At 47.8% G+C, this 27,116-nt stretch overlaps 2 protein-coding genes across 8 annotated transcripts in view; one reads left to right on the top strand and one right to left on the bottom strand.

The window, feature by feature from the left end:
• The window catches only part of SLC45A1 (solute carrier family 45 member 1), a 56,503-nt gene extending 39,978 nt beyond the window's left edge, over positions 1–16,525 (top strand). For 2 of the 7 annotated variants that reach the window (XM_061450305.1, XM_061450301.1), the window contains 8 exons: positions 8,996–9,408; positions 10,340–10,432; positions 10,887–11,111; positions 12,163–12,902; positions 14,013–14,166; positions 15,091–15,267; positions 15,947–16,152; positions 16,226–16,525. In XM_061450305.1, the coding sequence (XP_061306289.1) occupies positions 9,009–9,408; positions 10,340–10,432; positions 10,887–11,111; positions 12,163–12,902; positions 14,013–14,166; positions 15,091–15,267; positions 15,947–16,152; positions 16,226–16,507 (2,277 nt within the window). In that variant the 5' untranslated portion in view covers positions 8,996–9,008 and the 3' untranslated portion in view covers positions 16,508–16,525. Of the gene's footprint in view, positions 1–266; positions 292–6,038; positions 6,167–7,077; positions 7,160–8,995; positions 9,409–10,339; positions 10,433–10,886; positions 11,112–12,162; positions 12,903–14,012; positions 14,167–15,090; positions 15,268–15,946; positions 16,153–16,211 lie in introns of those variants that run through there. The other 5 variants (XM_061450303.1, XM_061450302.1, XM_061450306.1 and 2 more) reach the window with 5 other exon arrangements.
• Positions 16,526–21,654: 5,129 nt separating this feature from the next.
• Positions 21,655–22,325, bottom strand: MRPS16 (mitochondrial ribosomal protein S16). Its single transcript, XM_061450300.1, has 3 exons — positions 22,259–22,325; positions 21,924–22,184; positions 21,655–21,854 (listed from the first exon to the last, which is right to left on the bottom strand). Exons 1-3 carry the CDS (start codon positions 22,269–22,271, stop codon positions 21,727–21,729), a joined length of 402 nt encoding a protein of 133 aa, XP_061306284.1. The 5' UTR covers positions 22,272–22,325; the 3' UTR covers positions 21,655–21,726.
• Positions 22,326–27,116: the final 4,791 nt, after the last annotated feature.

Below are 27,116 nucleotides of genomic sequence, written 5' to 3'. Positions count from 1 at the left end.
TCTGGGTTACTGCTTACTACCTGTTCCATTCCTCTTGCTCAAGAGCATTAGCAAATGTTTGTTTGACAGAACGTTCTGTTCGTCTCCCCCCTCCTTCCCTGCCTCTTCTTTTTCTTTTTTCCTCTCTTCTCCCCTAAGAAAATGCAGGCTAATTCCAGAGGAACTCCAGGCTGCAAACATCGTGTTACAGGCTGGACTCTGGTCAGAGGAGTTTCCTTACTGCTGAAGGAGGAGAGTAGAAAATGTCTTGAGAATGATCGGCCAAAAAGGGAAAAGTCCTTTAACCAAATGGTAAGAAATCAGAAGAAAGGAGATTCTTCCAGCGCTTTGACTTACCTGAAAACACTCAGCGAATTGAGTACCAAGGCAAATTGTTTATTTAGAAATGTAGAAGCAAAACTCAGGCTTGTGAATAGCAGCAACCAAGTGTCCAGGAATAGCCCCTGTTGGAAGCAGGACTGCTATCTGATCTGGTATGACTGCCTTCCTGTTGGTTTAGTGGGAGGCTGTGTTTGAAAGGTGCCAGTAAAAGATCTCCAAAGACCTACATGCTAGTCCTGCAGGCATTGCTTTCCAGTATAACAATCAATTTTCTTCAGATGTTGTTCATATGCTGCCCTGAAAAAGTAGAGCACTATACAAGTCAGGATACACAGCCCCTGCTTGTTCTAGCACTCTCTGGAAGTCTGCTTATGGCTATGCTCTGATGCTTTGAGGGTTGTTTTGGTGTTTTAGGTCCTGAAAGACACTGCCAAGCTCCGAGAGTGGCTTGGGGTGTCCTTTTACTTCATCTGTGCCCTTCCTCTGCCTCAGTGGATGCAAGAGGCAAGCAAGGCTGTCAGAGTGGCTTTGGGGCCATCCAGGAATATTAAAGCACTTGTCTGTATCTCTGTACCAAGTGGCTGTACCGCACCCCAACATCTGTCTGTCTCCATAAGGTAACTGATGGTTTGGGGTGGCACGTAGACATGCCTATAGTCTCTGTCCTGTTGCTAGACACTTTCAGGCAGAAAGGGGATCACAGCCCCTGCCTCTCCTGTCTGACAGGCACTCTGTATGGATGGAAGAGGCTAAATTAAAAACAGCAGAAGCAGACTTTCTGGTTTTTCTTGGTAACTGATACAAAGGAGAGAAGGGAGCAGTCTGTGCCATGCAATTAACATCGAGTGCTATTGCAGCTCATTCTGTAATGCGATATAGATACAATCTCAGCAGAAAGTTGAATGCTGCACTGAGTCAGAAACATAGAGCAATGCTGGATTTTGAAGAAAGTAATTAGCCCCAGGGACCTGGTGGTTTCTCATTTCCCCTGTTACCACAGGGGAACATAGGGAAGTGGAGCAGTACTTCCCATAGGCTTCCAAAGTCAATTTAGACAAGGTATGGAGCCAATTAATAAAGTTTTAATGAAGGCTTAGCAAGAGGCAGGTGCACCTCCAGTCTTCTTCCAGTGCCCACCATGCACCACTCAGTGCCCTGCTGCTTTTCTTTCCTGAGCTTCAAGTATCTCTGTCTGGTCACTGCTGAACCAGCCTGAGCCCCTGCCAGTGCAGCACCTCTCTGGGACCCTTCACCATTTCTCCCACCAAGGGTGATGCTGTGTGACAGCCCTTACCATCACCATGCTTGCCTGCAGCTGGGTGCAGGGTGCCTCACCCAACCTCCTCTTCATCAGCGCTTGGTACAGTGGTTGCCTGGCACTTCCTTGTGCTGCCCTACACTTGGCCTTCACAAAAGCCATGATTTGAGGTTTTCACGTTTTGCTAATCACTAGTTCTGCTTTCCTTCCCCAGTAGAAGATCAGAAGTACACTGAATCACATCAAAAAAGATACCTGGTAGACAAGAAAACTTTGATCTTACTACTAATAAGACCTACTGGCTGGAAGCTGCAGCTCGCAATTATTATGAGAAGCACGGAATTGAGCTATTCAGGTAACACAGCAGGGGTGACAGTAGTGTCTATTTATGCTCTATCTTTAAATGAAAATTGAGTTCAGTTCTAAAATATACATAGCCTGTGCTTGCCCTGGGTAACCACAAGTTCCTGCATCCAGGATTCTCGCTCCTGCTTTCCTGACATGCAGCTTGTCATCTTTCTGTGGCTTGTCAGATCAAGAAAAAAAACCTGCATGGTCTTGGGGCATAATCATGTCCTTGTCTCTTGTCAAATGCATAGTCCACTTGAGGCATCACAATGAAATGAAATACTGTACTTCAGTGGGTTTGACACACTGCTTTGTGTGTTCCTGCACCAATATCTTGCATGGTAAATATCTTGCATGGTAAATATCTTGCATATCTGCAGTTAACATTTTTGTTCAGGCTTTGTCCAGAAGTGCATGATCAATGTACCTTGGCACACGTTGCCTCAGAGGATTTTCCTGAGCCTTCTTTCATTCAGTTACTGGAAAATTGAAGATTTCAAAGATCTTCTGAAATAGAATTACTTCACTGGTAGTGTGTCTTAATGTGTTGGTTGCAGGAGCTGCTTAGGAAGTAACTGCAAAACTTGCCGTTTGGACTCTAAACTGCTTGTAGGACTGTGGCATTGTGATTCCAAGCGCGTTCTCAATCTTCTGGATTCTCTTAGTGCCCTCTAGTGACTAATTCTCTGAACAGTGCTGGGTTTTCATTGGAGAGAGACATTGAAGGGGTGGTTGTCTGCTGAAGGCAAGAGACAGGTAAATGCTCTCACGGTTTATCTAGGGCAGCACAGGCTTGTCCCGCAGAAGCAAGTAGAAATGCTCATCGAGCAGTAACAAATGACTGAATGCATGCACAGTGCTACTGTGGAAACAGTAGAGCTGAAACTAAGCATGAGTCAAATCAAGTGCAGACCAGTAGAAGAAAAGCTACTGGGCTGTCTCTGTGCAACACTTGAATGGTTTCAGTGAAGTGTGGCATTAGTGACATTTTCCTGAATAATAATCCACTGAGGCTTGAGAAGGGGCCACAGCACTTTGGTTTTCATTTGATACAGCAGCTGTAGGCTGGGCTGAGAGATTACTGACATTTCTTTAGTATGGTGACAGCATGCCAGGTTTTAGAAAACCAGATTGGTTCTTTCCTTAAGACTTTTTTTTGTTTAAAAATCCCAGAGAAAAAAAAGCCAACCGTTTTACAAAGCAGTTTGAACTACAGTCCAACACTGTGTCCTGATTCGTGTATTATTTGTCGATAGCGGGGGCATTTCTGTCTTTTCCCATTATTAGAGCTTTACACACAACATTGTAGTTGCTTGCACACTTGTCAGGGGGCATCCTGAAGATAATTCTTGATGGATTGTTTCGGGAGCGTGGGCTCACCTTTACCTGAAAACACTATGGTAGATTTGCTCTGTTCCTGGAAAGGATGGGAGCAGACACAAACTCCTTTTGTATTTTTTGTTGTATCTACACAAGTACAGAGTTAGGAAGTGCAGAGGCAGTTGTCAGAATGCACATACTTGTTTCTTGAAAAATCATGTTCTTGTGTAGTAGTTCACTATATTAAATTTCTCAATGAATTGACAACTCAATTTTAATGCAAATAGATCAGTGCTGTTACCATTGCTGTTCATTCTGCAGCATAAAGAGACCGTGGTTTGTTTCTGGTGCTAGTTTTGGTGTTTTTTGGAGGAGGAGGGTGTTTGCCTGTGTTCTTCCTTCTTTTAAGTAAAAATTCAAGTGCCTTCTTAGATGTTTAATTGCATCCATTAATACAGCCAGTGTAGGAGTTTGGTGAATCCAGGTTCAGGAACTGATTTATCTGGACTATTAAAATCTTATGACAATATGCTGAGGGCCAGATATGGAGGTGGTGTGCAAACTGGCATATATCAGACTTCTTTATGTTCTTACATTGTATTAGCCTCCCACTGGCTTCCCTGCACCTACTCAGTTGGCATGTAAGGGATGCTAGGGCGGTGTAATTTACGTGGTAAGGTCTTCTTACCATATAAGCATTAAGAATGTGTAATTGAAATGCATATCACCTTGTTTGAACTCACTTCCTTTTTTCCTTCTTACTCTATATTTGTACTGACAATACCACAGGACATAGACTTTATTGGCATGATTGGGATTTATAGAAATACAACTGTAGTTCTTCAACTGATACCTGTCCTGGTTGCAGCTGGGATAGAGTTGATTTTCTTCCTAGTAGCCAGTGCAGTGCTGTATTTTGCTTTAGTCTGAGAATGTTCATTACACACCAGTGTTTTAGTTGTTGCTGAATAGAGCTTACCCTGATCAAGGGCTTTTCAGTCTCTCATGCTTTGCCAGTGAGGAGGGGCACAAGAAGCTGGGAGGAAGCACAGCCAGGATAGCTGACCTGAACTAGCCCAAAGGGGTATTCCATACCACAGAACATCACTGAGCATATATTAATCTTTGCTGCAGGATTCATGTGGCCTTTGGGTCTGAAGCAGCAGCCCCTGAGCACAGAACAGCTTTCACAGCGTGTCTGTTTGGTACAGACTTTGATTCTCTGACGAAAAGAATTAAGTCATGCTTGGGAAAAAAAAGGTGCCAGTTCCAGGTGAATCACAGTGGTTTAATGACTGAAGGACATGGCAGAGCCACTGAACCTGACTGAGAAATGTTCACCTCGATTTCAAGATGGAAAAAGGAATACCCAAAATCACCCAAATGAAACTGTTTAAGAGACAGAACAACATCCGCTCTGTGGTAGCTTGCACAGAATTTCACTCAGCTGGAGCTAATGTTTATCTCAGAGAAAAGAACTATAAGGGGATAGAAAAGAGGTTTCCAAGAAACGGGATGGTCCTGATCTGAGTGAGGCAAATAAGGTCTTCTGGCAAATGAAACAGCAAGCCTAACATGAAGCTGTAAACAAGCAGAGAGATGAATACGCTGTCAGAAGCTGCTGCGTGGAAAGACTTAACAAGAGAGTTCAGTGATTGAAAAACATCCTGCAGGCAGAGAAGGTAGTAGGGAACAGGGCAGATTCATAGCAGTAGGCATTCATCACCAAAACTCACTCTTTTGAATGCTGTTGGGTTAAATTAGTACAAAGTAAATTAGTATCTTTACGTTTCAACTGCAATTTATGTGTAAGCTCACAGGGAAGAGGAGGTTTTTGATTTCTGTTTTGTCTAAAGCCTAAAGGCTGCTGATAGATGAATGCACAGCAGGAACTGATTTCATTCTCTACTTTGTTGCTAACCTAGGAAGGCGTAGAATGCCTTGTCCCACCTTCGCAAGCGGACAAACTATGCTAAAATGTGTTAAGAGTTAATCCTTGTAAGTTCTAAGCAGTCAATTTTATTTAATTGAATATTGAGTAAATGTGCGTTTAATGTCTCAAAATGTTCACAGGAAAAATCAGTGTGTATGATGACTACGACTGCCTGACAGCATTAATAATGTAACACGTTCTCTGTGCCCAGGTGGAACAAAAAGTCATCCTTAATGATGAGGAATGGGGCTCTTAAGTGTTCATCTGCTCAGTGTTTGCAGAATGCTCTTAACACATGGATGGTGGGTGGAACTGAGGCTGCTACAAAAAATTCTACAAGAGCTAAAGAACTAAGGAGTCATGCAGTGTTATAACCTCTGGAGATAAAGTTAAGCATCCTCAATGCTTAATGCCCCAAGTCTGAAGTTTTAAAAGAATATACAGAGCAGACTGCACAATGACATACATAATGACATCTTTGTTTGCAAACCGCGAGGAAATTTGAAACATGAGCACAAAATATGGCACTATAAACCAAAACTGCCAACTCATCTTACCCAAGGAAGGGGAAAACTTTTAAGGGGAAGAGAAAGAAGCGCAATGTCACCTACAGCATCTGCCCTACGGGCCTATCGAAAACTATCTCCGCTCTCCCTAAACCCCTTCCTATCCCAGTCTACCTCCCCTGCAATTCCAGTGCCAGTATGGGTGAGTCTTTGGAAGAGCGGGGATGGTGACCTGCCGCTGCCCGGGCCGCGCAGCAGGAGCGGCTCCTGACGTCGCTCTTGGCCTCGCCCCGGCCGCGCGGGCTCTCCCGGCCGCGCTCCGGTGAGCGAGGGGCGGCGCGGCCGTTTCCGCCGCTCCGGGTCCGGCTGCCGCCGTGCGGGACGACGTCACCGGGGCTGGGCCGGCGTGGCGGCGCGGCGCAGTGCGGGGCCGGGCCGGGCGCCGCTGTGGGGAGGCCGCCGGGCGGGGCAGGGCCTGCGGTAGGTGCCGGTGCCGACGGGCGTGCGAGGGTCGCTCCGTGCGCGCCGGACGGGAGCCCCGGGGGGTGGGGGGAGGCTGCGGAGCGTCTCGGCTGACTCGAGCGTTTGGGAGCCGCGGCCGTGGCGCCGGGCAGGTCCCGGGCAGGGCCGGCCCTTCCCAGCATCGCTGGTGGCTGCGGCGTGTTGGGTGCCACCGCAGGGAAACCGGGACCAGGTTCTGGCACGGGGAGAGACCTTTCCTGGCGTAGCAGGTGCCCAGGAGGAGCCGTGATGGCCGGGCCCTGCCTGCCACGCACGTCTGACTGCAGATAGCAGGCGGCAGAGCCGGTGTCGCCGAGGCCCTGCGGATTGGGATGCGCAGTTGTTGGTGTAACAAGCATCGAGTGCCAGAAATCGCTAGTGACGGTGTAAGCAGCCACGTTACACGGCAGGAGAGGTTTCCTGCCTCGAAGCTATTGCGATCACTGGGTCCATTCATCTGAGGACAGGGTCAAGTCCTCTGAACATGTCCTCTGGTGAACAGTTCCTGAACTGAGAAGAATGGGCAGTCAGGAATATTAGCTTCAACTCATAGTTTTAGGGTGACTTGCTGCTGGATTGGTGATCTGATACGCTGTCAACAGTAGCCTTTTGTTCTAAGTAACTGTAGGTCAACGTGTATTTTTGAGCCATTCTTCTGTTGCTAAAACATTGTCACTTACAATCTCTTTTTAACGAGAGAGGAAAATAAAGGGGGATCTAGTAGGAAGTGAAACTAATAGATTAACATAGGGACATCAACACCCTGGGTGCAAATGGCAAGGTGTTCAGGCATTGCTGAAGGAGAGTGTTAACACAGCTGTCTTGTGTCTGTGTGCAAGGGTTGTTAGAGCATCCGTCATGAATCTGATTGGGTTTCTGTTATGTTTCAGGTATCTCTCTTCTAATTTTTAACAAATTCTGATTGTGAGGGAATTACTTTGACCTGAAAGCTGATAAAAATACTCCTGCAAAGTAAGTACTCTGCTTATGAAAGACATGGGTCATATGAAATTCTCAGTAATTTGTGAGATCAGTGTCAAGGGTATCTGTACAGTCTGCACACGCTTCTCCTTCTGGTGGCCTCTCTAGGGACTTTATGTCTAATGAGCTTTCCCAACAAAATGCTCTTTCTGCTGGTGCCTTGTGGGGTGGGCATTGTCAAGGCCCATGTGTAGTTATGGTTATGAATTGCTTGTTCTGCTCTCTTACGTGGTATGCATCTTGGTCTGAAGAGGAGCAGTCTTGAGGAAACCTGTGGTACAATGTTAGCAATACTTCAGTAAGTGTCTTCTCACTATCACCCTTCCTTCTTGCCCTCAGGCCCCAAATACAGTTAAAGTTACCCCAACTGCAGTCTTCTGTGAGGTGCTTGGCATTCGGTTTTTCATTGTGCAGTGTCTCTCTTTGGATGCTTGCATGTACCTGGGGTTTGTTCTGTGTAGGGCATCATCCCACAGCTGTGCTGAAGCACACTGAAGTGTGATGGTAAACATGAGTTTATGGAGTTATGCTTTTGATCACAGTGGGAGATAGGCAGTGAAGAATGGCATTGCATGGACTGAGTGTTACAGGAAGAGTGGAGCTTGAAATGTGCTGGAGGAAGTAGCAGAAAATGGAAATTTGGGAATTCTGTACAGCCAAAGTAGCAGAACAGGCAGGAGATTTTTCCCCAGGGAAAAAAAAAGACATTTGTTTTGATTACTAGTGTGTAGCTGTGAGGGTTTTCCTGTGGGGTGATATGGAGCCATCCTTGTGCAGCGGCAGCCTTTGGTCGTAGGACAAGAGTGAGTAAAGAAAAGATCAGACTTCACTTATGAGCTATTTCTGTTTCTGGCAATGAGGGGCAGGACATTACGTGTGGTCCATTAATTCAGCAGATCTGTTGGGATCTATCCTGCTGTTTGGAGCATTTGGCTGGTTTACCTACCACAGTATGCACACTTTGGCTACAGGAGCGATTCTGATGAGACCCAAGGAGGCTGTTCAGCACTTGAATGGCACTAATCTGTGAGCAGGGAATAGTCATGCAGAGGGTGGCTTCTTCTCAGGAATTACTTCAATTCCTGCATTGAAATGGTATCAGCTTCTGGTTCCAAGCCTGTTTGTCATCAGCTGACTTCATCCAAGTGTTCAGCTTGTGTAGTCTGAACTTTGAAACCACATTCTTTGGGTGCTCCAGTAAAGTCTTGCGGAAATAGAACCCGCAAGAAACAGAGGATCAGACCCTGTCCTTGCAGCATAGTGTCTCTGCTGAATTCAGGAATGTGACTAGGAAGAAAAACTCAGTCATTGCGAAAACAGTTTTGCATTGAGCCTTAGCCTCAGCACAGGCAGCAGGAATGGTAGGATCAGTACCGGATGGTGATTTCACATTGCAGCAGGGGTCTGGATCTGCAGCCAAGCCACAGCTTTGCTTTGTTGTCAACTTAGACTGAGGTCATGATTCATCTTAATTTAGCTTGAGTGAGTTGCAGATAAACGTAAGCCCATTGCTGTTCTTGGAACCCCTGGGAAGTGTGACATGAGTGACTGCTAATGATGTTAAATATTTCAGTCTCAGACCCCAGTGATGGTAGATGATGCCCAGGTAACCAAGATAGGCTCTCTGGTGTCTCATTTGTCCAAAAACAGAGATGTGCCCATAAAACATATATACTTTGTGTTAAGAGATGGAGAGAAAAGGTTGTAACTAATATGAAGGCTGCACTCAGTATGTGAAGCGTTGAGAGATGGCTTGAACTTCAGTAAATGGAATTAAGCGAAGTTTTTCTTACTCAACCATATTATTCTGAGCTATTTTTCTTCCAGACACCTACCTGTGATGATTCCACCATCTACAACAACCCCTGTCAGTGATGCTGCACTCTTGCCAAATGTGGCTTCTCAGGAAATCTGGAGGTCACAAGTTCCAGGCTATTCTGGATCGGTCACACGGCACATAAGTCATCGGGCCAACAACTTCAAGAGACATCCAAAGAGGAGAAAACACATTCGCCCTTCTCCACCACCACCACCAAATACTCCGTGTCCTATTGATTTGATTGACTTTGGGGATCTTCAGCCTCAGAGGTCTTTCCTAGAACTCCTCTTTAATGGGTGCATTCTCTTTGGGCTCGAGTTCAGCTATGCCATAGAAACAGCCTATGTTACCCCTGTGCTGCTTCAGATGGGGCTTCCAGACCAACTGTATGGAATGGTGTGGTTCATCAGCCCTATATTAGGTAACCTTTCGCTATTTCTTCCGTCTTCTTTTTTTTCTACTACACAAGGTGTATGTTCTTGTTTTGTCTACCTCAGCTGTTCATACAGTATATTCTGTGTGCTCTCAAGGTTAAGAAGCACTAGCTATAATTTTAGACAGCCAAATGGAGACTAATTCTTGCTGTGTCTTGCCTGAAATGGGCCCAGTGTGACCAAAAGGTCAGTTCTTTTAATAGCTTATGAACCTCTTAGATTTTGTGCAAGGGTAAGCTTTGTTTGCTCTGTTCCTATATTTAAAAAGTAGCAAAAGAGGATCAATGTATCCATTCATGTCCCTAGGGAAAAAAGCATACACAGTTCCCTGGGATGTGTGAAAAAGGCACGGTGGTATTGCCTTCTCGTGTTTAACTTTTTAAAGCAAAGCCTTCTGATAATGAAGGGTCATCAGCCACTACTGTTACAGGCCTTAGCACACAGGCAGGGGTGAAAGCATATCTATTGCTACGGGAAGAACCATAGGAGGGGCTGTTACCGTGTGGAAACTTCGTTCTGCCTGTTCCCATGCTTGTGCAGTGTGCTTCAGAAGGAGTAGATAGGCTTCTACTCGCAGGCTGGCCCAGGGTAATGCAAGTACCTTTCCGACTTGCCTGTTTGCTTCCTGCTGTCTTCCAAGTTAATTCTTAAGGGGAGTTCCCATTTAGGATGGGGTAGATGAAATAGTGTGTAAGGAACTGCCATGGCAATGAGCAGTGGCACGTTAGGTTATTCAGTCCCTGGCCTGGACAGTGCCAAGCAATACGCTTTTTGTGCATCTGGGTGACTCCTACTGACTGAGGATATTGCTGTGCCATGGTGTCCTGCCTTTACTTGCCTTTTAAGCTACTTAGTTTAACTCCCATGTGAAACAGGCTCATAGAAAAATGCTACTTATTGGTGATTCCTTTTTACTAGGATTCTTGCTACAGCCTTTGCTGGGAGCCTGGAGCGACAGATGCACATCAAGATTCGGGAGGAGACGACCTTTCATTCTGGTCTTAGCAATAGGTGCGTCTTTCAGAAGTGATGGGCATAACACTTGGCATGTAGAACCATCTCCCTTCTGTGACATCCCCTGTGGCACTAGGCTGAACAAAATGTCTTCGAAATGTTGGGTGTTGTGGATCTGAAGGTGGTGAGTGGCACCAAGGTGATGCTTTGGCAGCTGGAGATCCACGCAATCTTGTCTTGTCAGAGTCTGAAGAGGTGATGTTTTGAGGGTCAGGGATGTTTTTCTGTAACCAAAACCAACTCCAGACATTTGTTAAGTTTGAACAGTGGAAAAGGGTTATGTATATCCTATAAGCCACGCTTATTCCCCAGACTGTATGGTCTGTACAAGGGCAATTGTGCTTGCTGCAAGGTTGTGCAGGTAGTATAATGCTTTTAGAGCATGGAGCACTGGAGATTTCTTTACTTACAAGCAGTCAATTGATTGATTTCAATTTGGTTTTGTTCCCAGGAGCGTTGCTTGGGCTCTCGCTTATGCTTAATGGCAAAGATATAGGAAGCACCTTGTCTGACACTGTGAATAACCACAAATGGGGTATCATTCTTACGGTCTGTGGTGTTGTCCTCATGGACTTCAGCGCAGATTCAGCAGACAATCCCAGTCATGCCTACATGATGGATGTATGCAGCCCAGTGGATCAAGACAGGGGCCTCAACATCCACGCTTTGTTAGCAGGTATGCTTTGTTGGTGCTTCCTGGGTGACGTGAGACCTAAGTAAACAAGCCCTCTGCCAGAAGGCAGAGTGTAAATCACTGGTGTTTTCCTGTATAAGCCTAATAACCAAACACCTGGAGAGGTGACTCTAATTAACTTTGAAACCAAACTCATGCTTACTGTAAAAGGCTTTTGTAACTACCAAAAGTCAAACAAGACGCAGTCTTGGGTTGTTCATCTGAAGGTCCCTCAGCATCATTTATAACATCTATGGAAACAAAATCCCTTGAGGGAAGAGGTTCAGCTTCCTGCAGGTGTGGAAAATACCTTTTTTAGTCACTCTGTTGGAGGGGAAAGCACGTACTGGGCACTGTGATCCCTCACTGCTGTCATCTTCAATTGCTGTACTGTTCTAGGCTAGTTTTTGTCACCAGCAGGAGACTGTTTCCCACTTGAATGTGGTCATAAGAAAGAAAGGATAGTGTCGTAGGCCTTCCTCCTTCTTAATGGAGTGAGAGTGGTATCCAGTGCCCTCAGAACTTCTATGTTCATTGGTAGTAAATGCAGTTGCAGTTTTGTATGCTGCCAACATGTTGAATAATGAGCTTGCTACACTTCTGAAGTGATTCAGTCTGTCTTGGACACAGTTAGATCTGTGTTCCTCTAACTGAGTGAGGAAAATGGATTTTCACTTACTTTCAGGAAAACAGTCTTAGCTGACTGGTTGCAGAGCCTTGCCACGAGGCTGGTGGACACTTCTGTTTTACGGACTGAAATAGCTGAAGGTAAAGTGGTTTGTTCATGGCAAAGAAAGAACTATAGTTTTTAATTATTTGTACCATCACTTTTACAGCACTGACCTTCTCTCTCTCTCTGTACTATGTTCGTACATCAGACTGTCCTTGTGGCATGGATAACTGTGCTTATTACTGCATTTGAATGGAAAAGGGCTTGAGTAGTAAACCAGAACTAACACGTTGGATTCTACTCACGAATCATTAGACAAATAGTGCTGTTACTGACTTCCAGGATTGGCTAGGGAAGATAATCTTGGCTCTGTTTTTCCACCAGGTCTTGGAGGTGGCTTTGGTTATGTTGTTGGAGGAATACACTGGGATAAAACCAGTTTTGGAAAAGCTGTGGGAGGGCAACTTCGTGTCATCTATGTCTTCACCTCAGTTACACTGACTATCACTACTGTACTGACTCTAATTAGCATTCCAGAAAGGCCCTTAAGGTCCTTTGTCAGGAAGAAAAAGGTGATGAAGAGTCCAAGTCTTCCTCTCCCTCCTTCTCCACCTTTCTTCTTTGAGGAGGGTGTAAATGAAAACTTTGCTTCTCATAACTCAGCTCACTTACATGCAAGTTTTACGAGTCCCGTTTCCCCCCTGAGCCCACTCACACCCAAATATGGCAGTTTTATCAGCAGAGACAATTCCTTGACAGGAATTAATGAGTTTGCATCATCATTTGGGACTTCAAATATTGACAGTGTGCTTATAGACTGTTTTACAGGCGGGCACAATAGTTACGTAGCACTTCCAGCCAGCCTGCCCAGACAGCCTGTCAGTGTCAGCTTTCCTCGGGTGCCTGATGGCTGTTACCAAGGACAAAATGGAGTTTTGGAGCAAGGGGAGAGCAGCATAACACCGGGGCCTGACGGCGAGGTGCTGAGGGTGGGCTCACTGGATACGATAAAGCCACGGTCGTCAGGGATCCTGAAAAGGCCTCAGACCTTGGCCATTCCAGATATCGTAACAGGACACTGTCCAGAAAATAGCAGAAGAAGAAACGTAACCTTCAGCCAACAGGTAAGGGCAGAAAATCAATGCTATGACCATGTAAACCTGAGCATTCTTTTAATTTCTTCTATAGTTTTAAGCGTGGGATGCACAAATTCATCATTTCAGACTGCTCGTGGCAGTTTGCTCGTGAAAGTCATGGGAGCAGCATACCTGCTGTGACCTTATTGGTAAAAGACAGGGTAGGATGTGAATTATGACTGGCAGTCTGTCAGCTGCCTTTGTTAAGACAGCAGAAATGGGAGCATTCTTCTCTCACTGGGCCATGCGTGAAAGTTAGGTTGGTATATTTAGCCCTGGTTCATGACCCAGGGAGCTGCCACACAAGAGCAGAAAAAGGCACGTTTTTATTGAGCCTGTATCTTCCCTTTTCACAGACATACCTGCAAGATAGGGCCAGGGATAGGATTCTCCCGTGAGCTTCTCCTTATGGCAGTCATGCTATCTGATTCCAGCAGGGAGGTGAGGTTTCCCTTGCCCAGGCATAAGACTGACCTCAATTCCCACTGTTGGTGATAACTTGGAATGTCTGAGACCCCATTTTTTTATGATCCAGGATGAGGTAAACTGTCCTCTGTTGGGTTTGGGGTTGTTTTTTTGGGGGGGGGTTGGGGGGGCTTTTTGTTTGTTCGTTGCTGTTATTGTCCTTAGACCAAATTTGTGAGAGCAGACTTCCTTAGGGCCAGGACTTTACATACTGTGCACACAGAGATTTGGCATCAAGGTTAGCAAGCAGTGCGTTTCAGTTGAAACCAGCCTCTTCTTCCTTGATGTCTCCAAAACTTCAGGAGCCAAATTCACCTGGCTGTGGGTGCCGCCTTCCCTATGCTAGCATCTGGAAGTGGTTGCCAAATACCCTAGAGAAATGAAGAGTACTGTTCGAAGTATACTGAACGCTGTAGTACAGTGCTGCCATTTAACACTTGTTCCATGGCTGAATTTACAGTTTCTAGACTGTTCTTAATCTCCTGAATACACTGTTCTTTATGTCAACGTACTGCAGTAGCAGAGTTTAACTTTCAGATGATCAGATAGGCGTGTGATATTGCATAAGTTTGCTCAAAGGATGTTTGTGTTTTTCTTACTGTGCGTGTTGACCTGGGAGTTCTTATGGTGCAGGTTGCTAATATCTTGCTGAATGGTGTAAAATATGAGAGCGAGCTGAATGGATCAAGCGAGACCACTGAGCAACCACTCTCCATGAAACTCCTTTGTTCCACCATCTGCCAGATGCCCAAGGCTCTCCGCAATCTCTGCATCAACCACTTCCTAGGTATGCAGAAAGTGCTGTCTTGCTTTCGCTATGAAGTACTCTCCCTCATGTGAATGCTTTTACATGTTTTATCTATGGCTGCTAACTTGAGAGGACTTGATTTGTTCCCTATACACTCCCCAGTAAGGTACTTTCTGGTATTCAGTTTCTTAGAACTCTGAGAAAGATAAAAACCCAAACAACAAATCAGTAAAGCCTACATTCCTATATTTATTTGCTCTTTAAAACCACTCTGAAGCTGGAACTACCTAGCAGAAAGATGAGAGTAGTTGTATTTCCCTGCTTATACTTCCCTCCCTTTGACAGCATGTGTATAGGGGTCCTAGAACACTCTGTGTGGGGGTGCAAGAGTGCTCAGAACCTGTGCGTTGTTACCTTAACTTTTGCCAGTGTGTGACTGATGCTTACGAAGGGCTTGCAAGCAGTCCAGTTTACATGAAGTTGAGCTAAAGGTGTAACAGGTAGTTAATATGCTTTGACTGTGAAAGGAATCAAGATATTGCCTGCATCAGGGGATATGATGCTTGTTTGTGAGTAGGAGGTTTTTAACTCTGTCAGAGGTGCTCTAGACGCTGCAGCCATGACATAAGAAGCACTCCTTCCAGTGATATGTGGGAGGACAACAGCAACCTGAAACAACTACACAATGAGCCACTCTGAGCGTTGTCCTGTCAAAACCTGAAGGCAGCTCAGGCTGCTGTCATCTATTTTCTGTCTTGCTAAACCAGTATTCTGTGGCCTACAGTCAGCCTCTAGGATTCTGCTTAGGAATTCAAGGGATAAACTTTGGTCTTTAAAATCCTGATTGTCTTTGACAAACACTGTAGCATAATGCGTGGGGAGCAACAGTCACAGATAAATGTGACTTGCAAGGGGAAACAGATACTCTGCAATCCTAATAGGTGACTTTCTGGCTTCTTTCAGGATGGCTTTCGTTTGAGGGGATGTTACTCTTCTACACTGACTTCATGGGAGAAGTCGTGTTTCAAGGGAATCCAAAAGCGCCTCACAACTCAGATGAGTATCAGAAGTACAACGCTGGGGTCACCATGGGCTGCTGGGGAATGTGCATCTATGCATTCAGTGCTGCTTTCTATTCAGGTACTTGGTAAAGCCTTCTTAGCAGCTGCTGTGAGAAGGATGCACCCATTCCTTAAGTGGTGTTTCTGCAGCAAGTAGTCTTGCATTTATGTTGCGCATAGCCTGTGTGCAACTCACATGGCATGAGTGCTGAAGCAGACTGTTCTTGTTCACCATATATCTCAGCTAGTTAGCTTGTGCAGATGCAGTCAGCAGTCCAGTGAAAACGCGTCTCTGTTAGTGTATAGTTCCTTTCACAAGTGGCATTTTAAATGTACGTTGAATCCAGAAATACATGCAGCCACCATAGGCACAGCTTTGGCACAGCAGCATTCAGGGCCCATGTGCCCCTGGCGTAGTACCCCATGTCATGTGCCACCCGAGTACCTTGTTGTGTGTGTAGTGCATCTGCCTGCTCTGCCTCCTGCCTTTGGGGAGGAATTCCCATTTACTCCTCTGGCTTCAGCTCTGCCATGTCCTCCACACAGATACGGCAGCAAGGCTGCATCATGGCAGTGGGATTTGGAAGGCGTCATTGGTGCTCATGTTTAAGCCACCAGTTACTCAAAGATTTAATGGTTGCTGCTGAGACGTGGCTACCTAAGAGGTAGGGCCCAAAGGTGCACCCTTTGGGTCCAGTGACAGGCTAGTGGCAGGGAGGGCTGCAGTTCACCCCAAATGCCATGCCATTGTCTTGCAGCCGCGCTGGAGAAGCTGGAGGAGCGGTTCAGCACACGGACCCTGTACTTTGTGGCATATTTGTCCTTCGGGCTCGGCACAGGTCTGGCCACACTCTCCAGGAATGTCTATGTGGTGCTGTCGCTGTGTGCTACCTACGGCATCCTCTTTGCCACGCTCTGCACGCTGCCCTACTCCCTGCTGTGTGACTACTACCAGAGCCATGAGGTGAGCCCTGGGCCAGGGAGGGAAGAGGGGCTCCCGTGGCACCTCCAGACCCCTTACAGTGTGTCCCTCACAGTTTGTAGGCTCACAGGCGGAGGGCACACGGCGTGGGATGGGCGTTGACATCTCCCTGCTGAGCTGCCAGTACTTCCTGGCACAGATCCTTGTGGCCCTGGCCATGGGACCACTGACAGCAGCTGTGGGCAGTGCCAGCGGTGCCATGTATTTCGCCAGCCTGGTGTCCTTCCTAGGCTGTCTCTTCTCCTCCCTCTGTGTCACCTATGAGCTGCCGCCCACCGAGGAGCTGCCTCCCACGGAAGAGCAGCGCCCGCTCTTGCCCCACGCGCGGAACGAATAAATGGGAGAAGACGCCACAGCCTCTGCTGCCTCTTTGTGTCACCCTCAGCCTCCCCACCATGGCCCGTTAGGCTCTTGTGCCCCCAGTCCGGCAGCAGTGGGCCTGGCAAACAGCAAGAAGGTCTGCGCTGCTTCGCCAAGCTTTCCCGTGCTCACGGGAGGCGGCAGCACGTGGCACCGCTCATCCTTCCGCTGAGGTGGCAAAGGCCTGTCTGTGCCCCCGCTCCCTCCACCTGTGCCATGGTGCCATCATTCCCAGGGGGACAAGTGGTGGTGTCCAGCCTGAGGGAGGGGATCTGGAAGTGTGGTGCATGGGCAGGGTGACCATGATTTCTCAGGTGGCAGCAAGCTGCAGGGCTGCGCGTGCCACTGAGGGCACCGCCGTGGGCAGAAGGTGCCATCTCATGGCCAGGCAGAGCGGCCCTGTCCTCGATCACTGTGGCTTTGAGGAGCAGTGGGGCCAACCTGCAGGACCTGGCCTCTGCCTGTGGTAGGCCTGGCTCTGGAAGAGGCTTTTCAAAACTTTGGAAAGGCTGAGGGTGACTGGTCCTGCTCGTGTGCTGGGAGCGCTCTGCCAAGCCCCGTGTGCTCCTGAGTGGGCAGAGCTTGCACCAGCGGAACTGTTCCAGGAAGCTGCTGTGGGGTGAAACTGCAGCAGCCCAGCTCCCAAACCCTGCTCTGTGAGTTCTGGCTGTGGTTCCTGGTGATGGTTGCGTATTTCCTTCCACGTTAGACTTAAGACTACGAGGGCTTATGATGAGTTAGCAAGAGGATGGGCAGTTGTCTGTAACCCAGCTTTGGGGAGAAGAGTTTTTGCATCCGTTTCCCTTGGGTAGAAGCTTACTCTCAAAGTTAAGTTGGTAATTTAAGAAAAATCATTTGCGTGAAAGCCTGCAAAACATCGTCCTTGTTTTTTCATACAGTTGTACCTTGAGACAGTCTGCAATCTGCATGGGGATCAGTGACCAAGTACTTGGCAGCTGGAGCTGCATCTTCTGTATCTCACTGAAACTACTAAAATGGTTTTGGGTTCCATTTTGGGTTCTGTGAAAATGCTTACTGTGATTTTGGAAGGTGGTAAATGGGTGAGCTCTCTTACCAGTTAAGCCTGGGAGTCTTTTGAGAGCAAAGGCAAAAATGGAAATAAAGTCAAAACTATTTTTAGGGTCCCTGTTAGCCTGCCTCTCTACTTGGGTAGGCAGCCAAAGTTTACCAAGCCTCATGGGCATTTTGGTACCGTGTGTGCTGTGCATGGCATCCCTGCAGAGGTTATTTTAGGTCCAGAAGAGGGATTTCTCTGGAGGGTCTCTTTTTTGGAATGAGTTCTACTTGACTTTTTACCTAAGTTCATTCTGATGCTTCGTCTGCGATGCCAAGATGAAACAGCTTGTATAATCTGTAGCTGTTGTGGCTTAGTACACTCCAGTGCTGAAATCATCATGTACAACTCCTAACAATCTCTCAATCGTCTGCCCCTGAGCATTACTTTTCGTATCTTAGAAGCAAGTCTCATGCTACTCAGCATTTACTTAAGTGGAGGAACACCACTGAAGTTACGAAGTCAAGAACTCAAGAGGTAAAGGACGGTCAGATTGATGAGTCTGTTCACCTTCCTTTTCTTTGTTTGGGCTTATGTAGTGTCGTATCTGCAGGAATATCTGTGACATACCATTTCCTTGATGATGGGACAGCTGTTCCCAAGACTGCTCAGGACAAAGCTAGAACAGAATAGCGTAAGAAACTGCGCATTTGGCACTTCTGATTTCTGACAATCTAAAGACTTTGGAAAGTTGCTTTCGTGTTGCTCTGCTGTGTAACCTTAATTTCTCTTCCTTATCTCACCAAACTTTTAAACTAAAAAATACGTGTGGTTTTTCTTTTGGTCCAGTGTTAAAGTGTTTTATGTTTTGTAGCCAGCATCATTGCACTAAATGGATCATAAGCACTTTCCTTTTCCAGGCAGCTCAAGCTGCAGATCATTTTATTGCAAATGAGGATCTTCAGAAGGTTCTTGATGAAATCAGTGTAGTTGATGGTAACTTTCGTCTTTGCTTCCATCTATATTATGAAATACTTTTATATAGTGATAAAACAATTGCCCCTGTGCATTGCCCAATAGAATATACATGACATTTTCTATTTTATGTGATACAGACTTTATTTTGCAGATATATTTATGCAGTGTTCACATACGTAGGACTTGAAGGTCAACATCAGTGTCTGCTAATTTGGAACTTCAAGCAGTACTGGTGATACCTGGGAAAAACACCAGAGCCTGCCACCACCCTGCAGACTTGGAAGTGATACCAAATCCATAGAAATAACTTTAATAAGAGGCATTACTTACTTACTTGATTACTTTCTTCCTTTTACTACTTTGTGTTTTACAGAACTGACTGTGCGGTCACTGTTGAGCTGCGAGTGCAAAGTGAGGTTTACCTTTAGGATGTAAACGCTTCAAATACTCTGTCTAAATCTGAGCTGCTGTTTGAGGAGATGCATGAGTTTAGGCAGGAAAGCGATTTTACGCTGTGCTGTAGTTTAATCTCTTCAGTGGTGCCTAAAGGTTAATTTTGATGAAGTTCTTATCATTAAAGGTTGCTTGATGGCGATTATTTGTGGATGTTCATAAATGGATTTAGAACACATGTACAGAAGTAGGGAAAATGGGAAGAGGAACAGAGAAAGAAAGTGTGTTATCAATTGTCTCACGTTTGTAATTCAGCAGCATGTGTCTGCAGTTCACTTGGCCTCTGCCATGTCTCTCAGAAAAGACAACCTAATGATTTTGGAGCTCCTGCTGCACCTTTGAATGAAGAGAATGAGTCTCCTCAAACCACATCAAACTTGCATGACTGAATATATAGAAAAAGACAAAGCTATATTGGGAACTAGCTGAAGAGAGTTGTCTAGACAGTTTTATTTTGTACTAAGGCACAGTCATCTTGAACTCTATAGGAGATGCATTTTATTTACTAAAACCAGACTTTGTCTTCTGGTAAAAGGTGGCTTCCTTAATGAATATGTTGTCCATCCCTCAGATCGAAAGACTGTGAGAGACTTTTAGATGCCATTAACACAACACCCCGTGGGTTGTATTAAGTACAACATCTTGCGAATTCAGTGACTACTGGAGCACTTGCTCTCTCCCTGTGCAGAATGGTAAATGTGTGGAATAATGAGTATTTTTGGTGTACGCAGCTTGTGCCTCATGGCCCCCTGCAGTGGCAGCCAAGGAGTTTTATGTGAGACCTGACAGGCAACAACATGGGTTAATCAGATGAATTCAGGTGCAGTCTACAGACCGAGAGAAGTCTGCAGTGGGGTTGGTGCAGTATTTGCCAGGTACATAAGGCTCTTGTTTGGTTTTGCCATTTCTAGGATCCAGCAATACCTTTCTTGAACAAAGAGTAACAGATTTTGTTGCAATAGCCAATGGATTGGCCAGCAGAGGAATCACAGCATCAGAGCACAAATGAAGAGTTTTGGCTTCCATGAGTGCAGTGCTAACCAAGCTTGCAAGAGCTACTTAAGTAATGAGGGATTTAACTCAACTGCTATGAAGAATTACTATGCTGGAGATTCAGTCTTCATCTGTAGCTTTCTTCAAGCTCAGCTTTTGCTCTGCAGCAGCCCAATGATAACTCTGCTTCTGGCTTACGCTCACTCCTTGTGTGCAGTTGGGGTTTTTTAGCCCACACATCTTCTGGGGGACCAGAGGAAGGTGACAGTAATAACTGAGTAAGTTCAGCAGCTCCTTCCTACCTGGAAAGGAAAGTTCTTGCTCCGTTTGCACTAGCCCTTGCTGTAGGGAGAGTATTTAGTGCAGTGCCTACAGTAACACATCCCTGAACCTTGCAGGGGACCTGGTAGGGCAAGAGAAAAGATGAGAAGACCCCACTGTGGGAAGCACGACCTCAGCACCAGCAGACTCACCTCTTGGTACTTCTTCAATTTACCTGGCATTATTACTGTGCCTTGCAACAGTAGTGTCTGATGCTAATGGTCACTCACCCTGTTGCATTAGAGAGCACCCCCACAGCACGTCAGGATTCAAAAGGACATGAAGCAACTCCTTTCCTGCCTTGTGTATGATTGTGGGATGTTTTATTTAATAACAAATTCATTCTTTTTTTCCTTTTTAATAGGAAAATTTCACAAAAGAAACCTTGCACATCCATCTTCCTGTGTTGGAAGCAGAAGGCTCCAAAAAGGAAAGCTGTGTGGTACCTTTAGGTTCTGATAGGAGGAACAGGGCAGATGCAAACAAGTCCAGAGTAAGCTAGAGAGGAACTTGCTAGAAACCCTGTACCAGAGTATAGCCACTGGTCTGTATAAAGTGTGACTCTCAACATCAGCTGTATGGAAGAATGGGAGAGCGCGTATTAGAAAAGCAATACCACCTTTCACAGCCTCACCCACTTCAGTTCTTAAAGCAGCTTCTCTTTCATCCGTAAGCAGAAATAAAGGCATTCTCAGAATCGTGATGTTGTTAAAAGCAAGCAGGTCCCTCTCCTTAGAGTGGTTTTTCTCCTCTGCCTCTGTCAGGGCAATTGCACTACAAACCTCAGTGCACAACGGGAAACTTGTCTTTGCCTGACCTTTGTAGTGAAAGTTACACCAAAGGAAACCCCAAAAAGCAAGAGGTGCATCTAAGGTGGGAGAGACTACAGTGGATTTCTTGTTTCTCAGGTAGGTTCAAATGTGATGCAAGTGGTAAGATCTGCATCCTGCTTCGTGCAAACCTTGCTCCCTCTTTACCCAAGATGGGAATCTTTCCCTTCTGCTTGTAAATGAATGAACAGGCACAGAAACTCTCTGGAGAAACTAAGCAGAAACGCAGCTACAGAACCATTTGCATTTGTTTGTGTCGGGCCTCTCCTGGAGCCCCGGACTGTCATGTAACAATAAATCACTGCCAGGAGCCAAAACACTTGAGTGCAGCAGGCAAATGGAAGTAACCGTGCCATTGCTGCAGAAAGGGCGGCGCTAGAGCGGATGCTGCGCCTTTAGCAAAGGCCATAAATGATCTGGCATGGTTCTGTACCTGCATGGCAGCAGGAAAACCCCTTTTACACCGCAGCAAGAGTAAACGCTCCAGAGCAGGGTTTGGAGAGAGCAGCACAGCCGAACAGAGCGCGCAAATGACACTTTAATGCACTCGGAGGGGGCGGCGGGGCAGGGCGCGATCCCGCTCACGGAGCCCTCGCTCGGGGCCTCTCACGGTTCCTCGCCGGGCACAGCAGAGCCATCCGCGGCCTGCGCGGCAGCCTCCTGCGCTCGCCGCCGCCGCAGCCGCTCGGCGCCGGTCACCGTCATGGGGTGGAGCGGCAGGAACCCGGCCAGACCTGCAAGGAGAGGCGGTGAGCAGCGGCCGCCAGCCCCGGGCCCCCGCCCCGGAGCCCGCCCGGGCCTACCCAGGAGCTTCTCAGCAGGGCGGGAGAGCTGCGCGCCGCAGCCCAGCCAGTGCCGCAGCCGCTCCAGGTTGAGCCCCGCCACCTTCTCGCCGTGGCTGTTGGGCAGCGGGTCGAGGCAGCCCAGCTGCTCCAGGTACTTCCCGTCGCGGGCGCGCCGGTTGTGCGCCGCCACGAGGCGGTAGAAGGGCCGGTTGGTGCAGCCGCCCCGGGCGAAGCGGATCACGACGTGGCCGCCGCGGTAGCCCTTGAGGAGGCGGCTGCCTGCGGAGAGAGCGCGGCGGTCACGGACACGGGACACGGACAGGGCCCCGCGGGCCGCGCCCCCCGGCACTTACCGAGCTGCACCATGGCGGCGGCCGGGCCCTCTCTGCGGCGCGGGGTGATGACGTACGACGGACCGGAAGCTGACGAGGGGAGGGCAGCCCGGCGCGGAACCGGGAAGGGAGGGGGAGGGGCGCTCCCGCCTGTGGCGGGTGCTCGCGGGAAGCGAGGTTTCGCGGAGGTGCGTGAACACGGACGTTAACGCAAAGCGCGCGCCCAACCTCCTTGTCGGGGTTTCATTTCCGAATGGATATTTAAGTACAAATACTTCACGTGAGGTGTGGAGAGCGAGACCCCCATTATGGGGGGAGTGCCCCCAAAAAAGGGGGAGAACAGCTCAATTTGGGGCCAGTTCCCCCCGAAAAAGAGAATTCTTGTGACAGGCTCCTGCCACCCAGTGGCCAAAATTAGGTACTGCCGGGGGGGGGGGGGGGGGAGGGAGGGGCTGTGTATCGGAATTTCCCTTTAAATACTGCCATCCGGTGGCCAAAACTCGGTACTGCAGCGGGGTGTCGACATTTTCCCTTTAAATACTGCCACCCGGTGGTCAAAATTAGGTACTGCAGGGGGGGTGTGACATTTTCCTTTAAATACTGCCATCCAGTGGTCAAAGTTAGGTACTGCAGCGGGTGCTGTGTGTGTCATTTTCCTTTAAATACTGCCACCCAGTGGCCAGAATATGGTACTGCATGGAGGGGGCGCTGTGTGTTGAAATTTCCCTTTAAATACTGCCATCAAGTGGTCAAAATCAGGTACTGCATCGGGGGGTGCTGTGGGTGACGACATTTTCCTTTAAATACTGCCACCCAGTGGCCAGAATTAGGTACTGCATGGGGGGGGGGGGGCTGTGTGTCGTAATTTCTCTTTAAATACTGCCATCCGGTGGCCAAAACTCGGTACTGCAGCGGGTTGTCGACATTTCCCTTTAAATACTGCCACCCGGTGGTCAAAATTAGGTACTGCATGGGAGGGGGCTGTGGGTGACGACATTTTCCTTTAAATACTGTTCTCCAGTGGTCAAAATTAGGTACTGCATCGGGGGGGCGCTGTTCGTGTTGACATTTTCCTTTGAATACTGCCACCCAGTGGCCATAATTAGGTACTGCATGGGAGGGGGGCTGTGTGTGTCGTAATTTCCCTTGAAATACTGCCACCCGGTGGTCAAAATTAGGTACTGCAGCAGGGTGTCGACATTTCCCTTTAAATACTGCCACCCAGTGGCCAGAATATGGTACTGCATGGAGGGGGCGCTGTGTGTTGAAATTTCCCTTTAAATACTGCCATCCAGTGGCCAAAACTTGGTACTGCAGCGGGTTGTCGACATTTTCCCTTTAAATACTGCCATCAAGTGGTCAAAATCAGGTACTGCATCGGGGGGGGTGCTGTGCGTGTCGACATTTTCCTTTAAATACTGCCACCCAGTGGCCAGAATTCGGTACTGCATGGTGGGGTGTCGTTGCTCGCTGCTGCCGTCCTGTGTCCAGACTGAGGTACTGCAGCCGAAGCTCTGCGCATGCGCAGTGTCGCTTTTATATTCCGGAAGTGGAAATGCGATACTGTGGTGCTGCTGAGACGGTGTCGAGCCCTCGCTCCTGCTTCCCGGTAAAGAAACGCCTCCGCTGCCGCCGCGGCTCCATGTTCGCGGTGCCGCCGGGCGCTCCAGGTGCTCGCAGACGTTGCTGTCCCGTGGCTGCAGCCCTCCGGTCGCGCTCTGGCTTTTTGGCCCTTCTGACGTGCCGTAGGTATACTGCGCATGCGCATTTCCTAGAAACAATATGGCGGTTCCCATGGCATGGGTTCCGGCAATGGCGGCGGCGGCGGCGGAATGCGAGGCCCGAGGCCATGGGGGAGGGCAGCGCGCACCTCCCGCGGGCTCCCAGGGGTGGGGGACGGGAAGCTTCAAGCCTCCGGTGCAGCCGCTCCCGGTCTGCTGGAGGCGGGGCGGGTCACGGCAGCCCCAGGGAGTTACCTGGGAGCCGGCAGGAGGGAAGAGGGGAAAGAGGCGGCACCCCCTAGCGCTGCCCCTGAGCCTGCCCTGGCCGTGCTCACCGTGAGCAGCAGCCGCAGCTCCTGTATCCCGTGGCCTCCCCCCTACTTCCCAGGAGCCTTTTCCTTTGCTCCAGGCCTCCCCCAACCCCGGAGGTGATGGCAGCGAGCTGTCGGAGGCCCCAGTGGGAAAGGGCCTCTGGCCAGAGGTAATGTGCACTAATAGTGGTCACTGCTTCTTTCCCTCTCCCAGAGGCCACGCAGAGATCGTGGGTGTCCGTTCCGGGATGCTGTTGGCTGCGCCCACCTCAGGCTCACATGGGCCCTCCCTTCCTAGCCTCACTCTGCTTACGATGTGGTGGCAGAGGGAGCACTCACTGGCTGCGGATGGGAGCTGTTGGGGCTGAAGCTGGAGAGGCCAAAGGAAGGTAAAGAAATTGGACGTTATCCATCTGGCAGCAACCTACTGCTGCAGGCAAGACAGAACCTGCGTCTCTGGGTGTGGAAGGATCCCTCCCCATAGCTCAGAGTAGGCCGGAGCGCTGAGGGGTGTGTATGTGTTGCCTACGGCCATGCGGGGCATGCAGGCGTGTCTGGGAAGAGCTGTAGGACACCCGTGTGTCCTCTTAGGTGGAGGACAGCCCAGTGACAGGAGCCATAGGAGAGCTTTGAGAACTGGCTGCTTAGAGCTTACCCTTTAGGAACAGGATCCATTGGTGAAACAGTCTGCAAGCAGTTCTGATTCATTTCCTACCCTTTCCAGAATGGCACCCTGCCCTACTGCTGACTGCTGACTGCAGTCAGGAGAACTGTGATCCCCACAGGAAGCATGTGCATTAAGAACCATTCACAGGAGTGCCGTGCATTATTTAGGAACTTTACCTGCATGACTGATCGCCTGCAGACTCTTCAGCTGCTGGGAACTGAAGATTATGCCATATGCAAACACTAAATACCCCCTTTCTAGGCTTGTATGACACTTGGGGTCTCACTTCTGACCTTACAGTCATAACTGTGTACTTAACTATCATGTTACTTCAGTAGTTTGATTTCAGGTCACATGTTGAAATTTGAAACATTGGTTTCAATGTGATGTTCGACAGAATGTGCATGAATTTCATGCTGTATTTCATGAAATGGAACAAATATAAGAGATGCCAGGGCACGACCCCCTGAGCTTCCTCAGAAGCTTTTTAGCTATGAATTTTGATGACCTAAAATATTACTTGCAGGGAACTGTCTGGGAGAAACACCAAAATGAGTTACTTCTGGCTGATGGCCAGCCTGCTGTCACAGGCTGTGTAAGCAGCATTACTGAGCTTGGTTAAAAAGTTCACCTTTTGTGCTTGAACCCTTTTGAGCGGTTCAGTTAAGGACTTTGCAGCATCCCACAGACGCTAGAGGGCACTGCTGCAGCTTTTAAAGCAGCTGTTCCCTGGATTCTGGGGTTTAATGCTCCCTGCTCCCCTCTGTGCAGGCTTTGGAGCAGGGTGGATAGGAACAGCAGTAAATGCACCTTCTGCCACTACCTTTGTCACAGACTTGCTTGGATACTCCTGGGGGCAAAGACAGCTGCTTCTGTCCTCAAGTGACAGTCCCACATCACAGTGTATAGAATCCCAGACTGGTTTGTGTTGGAAGGGACCTTAAAGCTCACCCAGATCCAACCCCCTGCCATGGGCAGGGACACTTTCCACCAGAGCAGGTTGCTCCAAGCCCCTGTGTCCAGCCTGGCCTTGAACACTGTCAGGGATGGGGCAGCCACAGCTTCTCTGGGTAACCTGTTAAGAACATAACTTATGGATAGAGTAAAAGGTAAAGAGTTCAGAATGTATCAAGGAGGTTTTGCATTAGAATAGCTTTAATGTAAAAGTCAGGAGTAGCACTGGACTAAGTAGCCTTAAGTTGCTGTAGTGTTTCTACCATTAGCAAACCTAAAGAACTGTTTTGGTAGATGTCTGCTAGATGTGACATGGATAGACTTGCTCCTGCCTTGGGGCAGACAAATGTATGGCCTGTTGAGGTATCACCAAGTCCTGTTTTCCTGTTGTTAGGAGTTGTTTAGTAATAGACTTAAAAGCATTATGTTGCTTACCTGGTTACTGCGATGTTTTGTGGATGACCAATTTGCCGTTTCGAAATAGGTGAATACTTGAGACAAAATAGGAAGTGAAAAAGTAATTTGGGGTGAGCCATGCTTACTGGGCACCTCTGAACGTTAGTGAGGATCACTGCCAGAACTGGAGGTGCTGGAAGGCTTGTCCTCTAGCAGTAGAGGAAGAAATCAGCAAACAGGAAACTAAGATGTGTCTTGAAAAGAAAACACAGTCTTTAAAAAGAAAACACTTATCTTTAAGGAAAAGATAGTTACCTGGTGGAAGAAGGTGGAGCCATAGGGCTGGTGGGAGATGGCAATATGCATGGATGATATCTTGATGGTTTTTTAAATATATATAGCTGCCTGACCACAGAATTGTGAAAATCATCTGTGAATGAAGAAGGAAGGTAAACCGGTGCCTAAGGGTAGCTAGTTAGTAATCATGAGACATGAATATGCTTCATTCTGGTACTTTTTCTAGAGCAAATGTCTCAGGGAAAGAATGGGTTTCACTGGGGTCCACAGTCACTGAAAGCCTCTGCCTGAGGTGGAAGGACCAGTAATTTCACTCAAGCTATTGTAAGTGCAGGTGCAGATCTCTTGAGTGTGGCATTCTTTGATCTGAAAAATTACCTTCCTCTTTTCTATGAAGGATCATTTAACTATAGTGTAGGCTGTTATTTCAATATGGGGTCTTTGCACAAAAGAAAATATACCTCCCAAAGGAAAAGGGTATCTTCATCACCTTTCTTTGGCTTTCTGTGAACTAGAACAAAGGTTCTGAATGG

Source organism: Pezoporus flaviventris, unplaced genomic scaffold (assembly GCF_033815535.1).
Source record: "Pezoporus flaviventris isolate CSIRO_AGI_PZ_B2104156 unplaced genomic scaffold, CSIRO_AGI_Pfla_v1 ptg000009l, whole genome shotgun sequence".
Lineage (NCBI taxonomy): Eukaryota > Metazoa > Chordata > Aves > Psittaciformes > Psittacidae > Pezoporus > Pezoporus flaviventris.
Note: the sequence above shows the minus strand (reverse complement) of the source record. Positions and strands in the feature narration are given on the sequence as shown.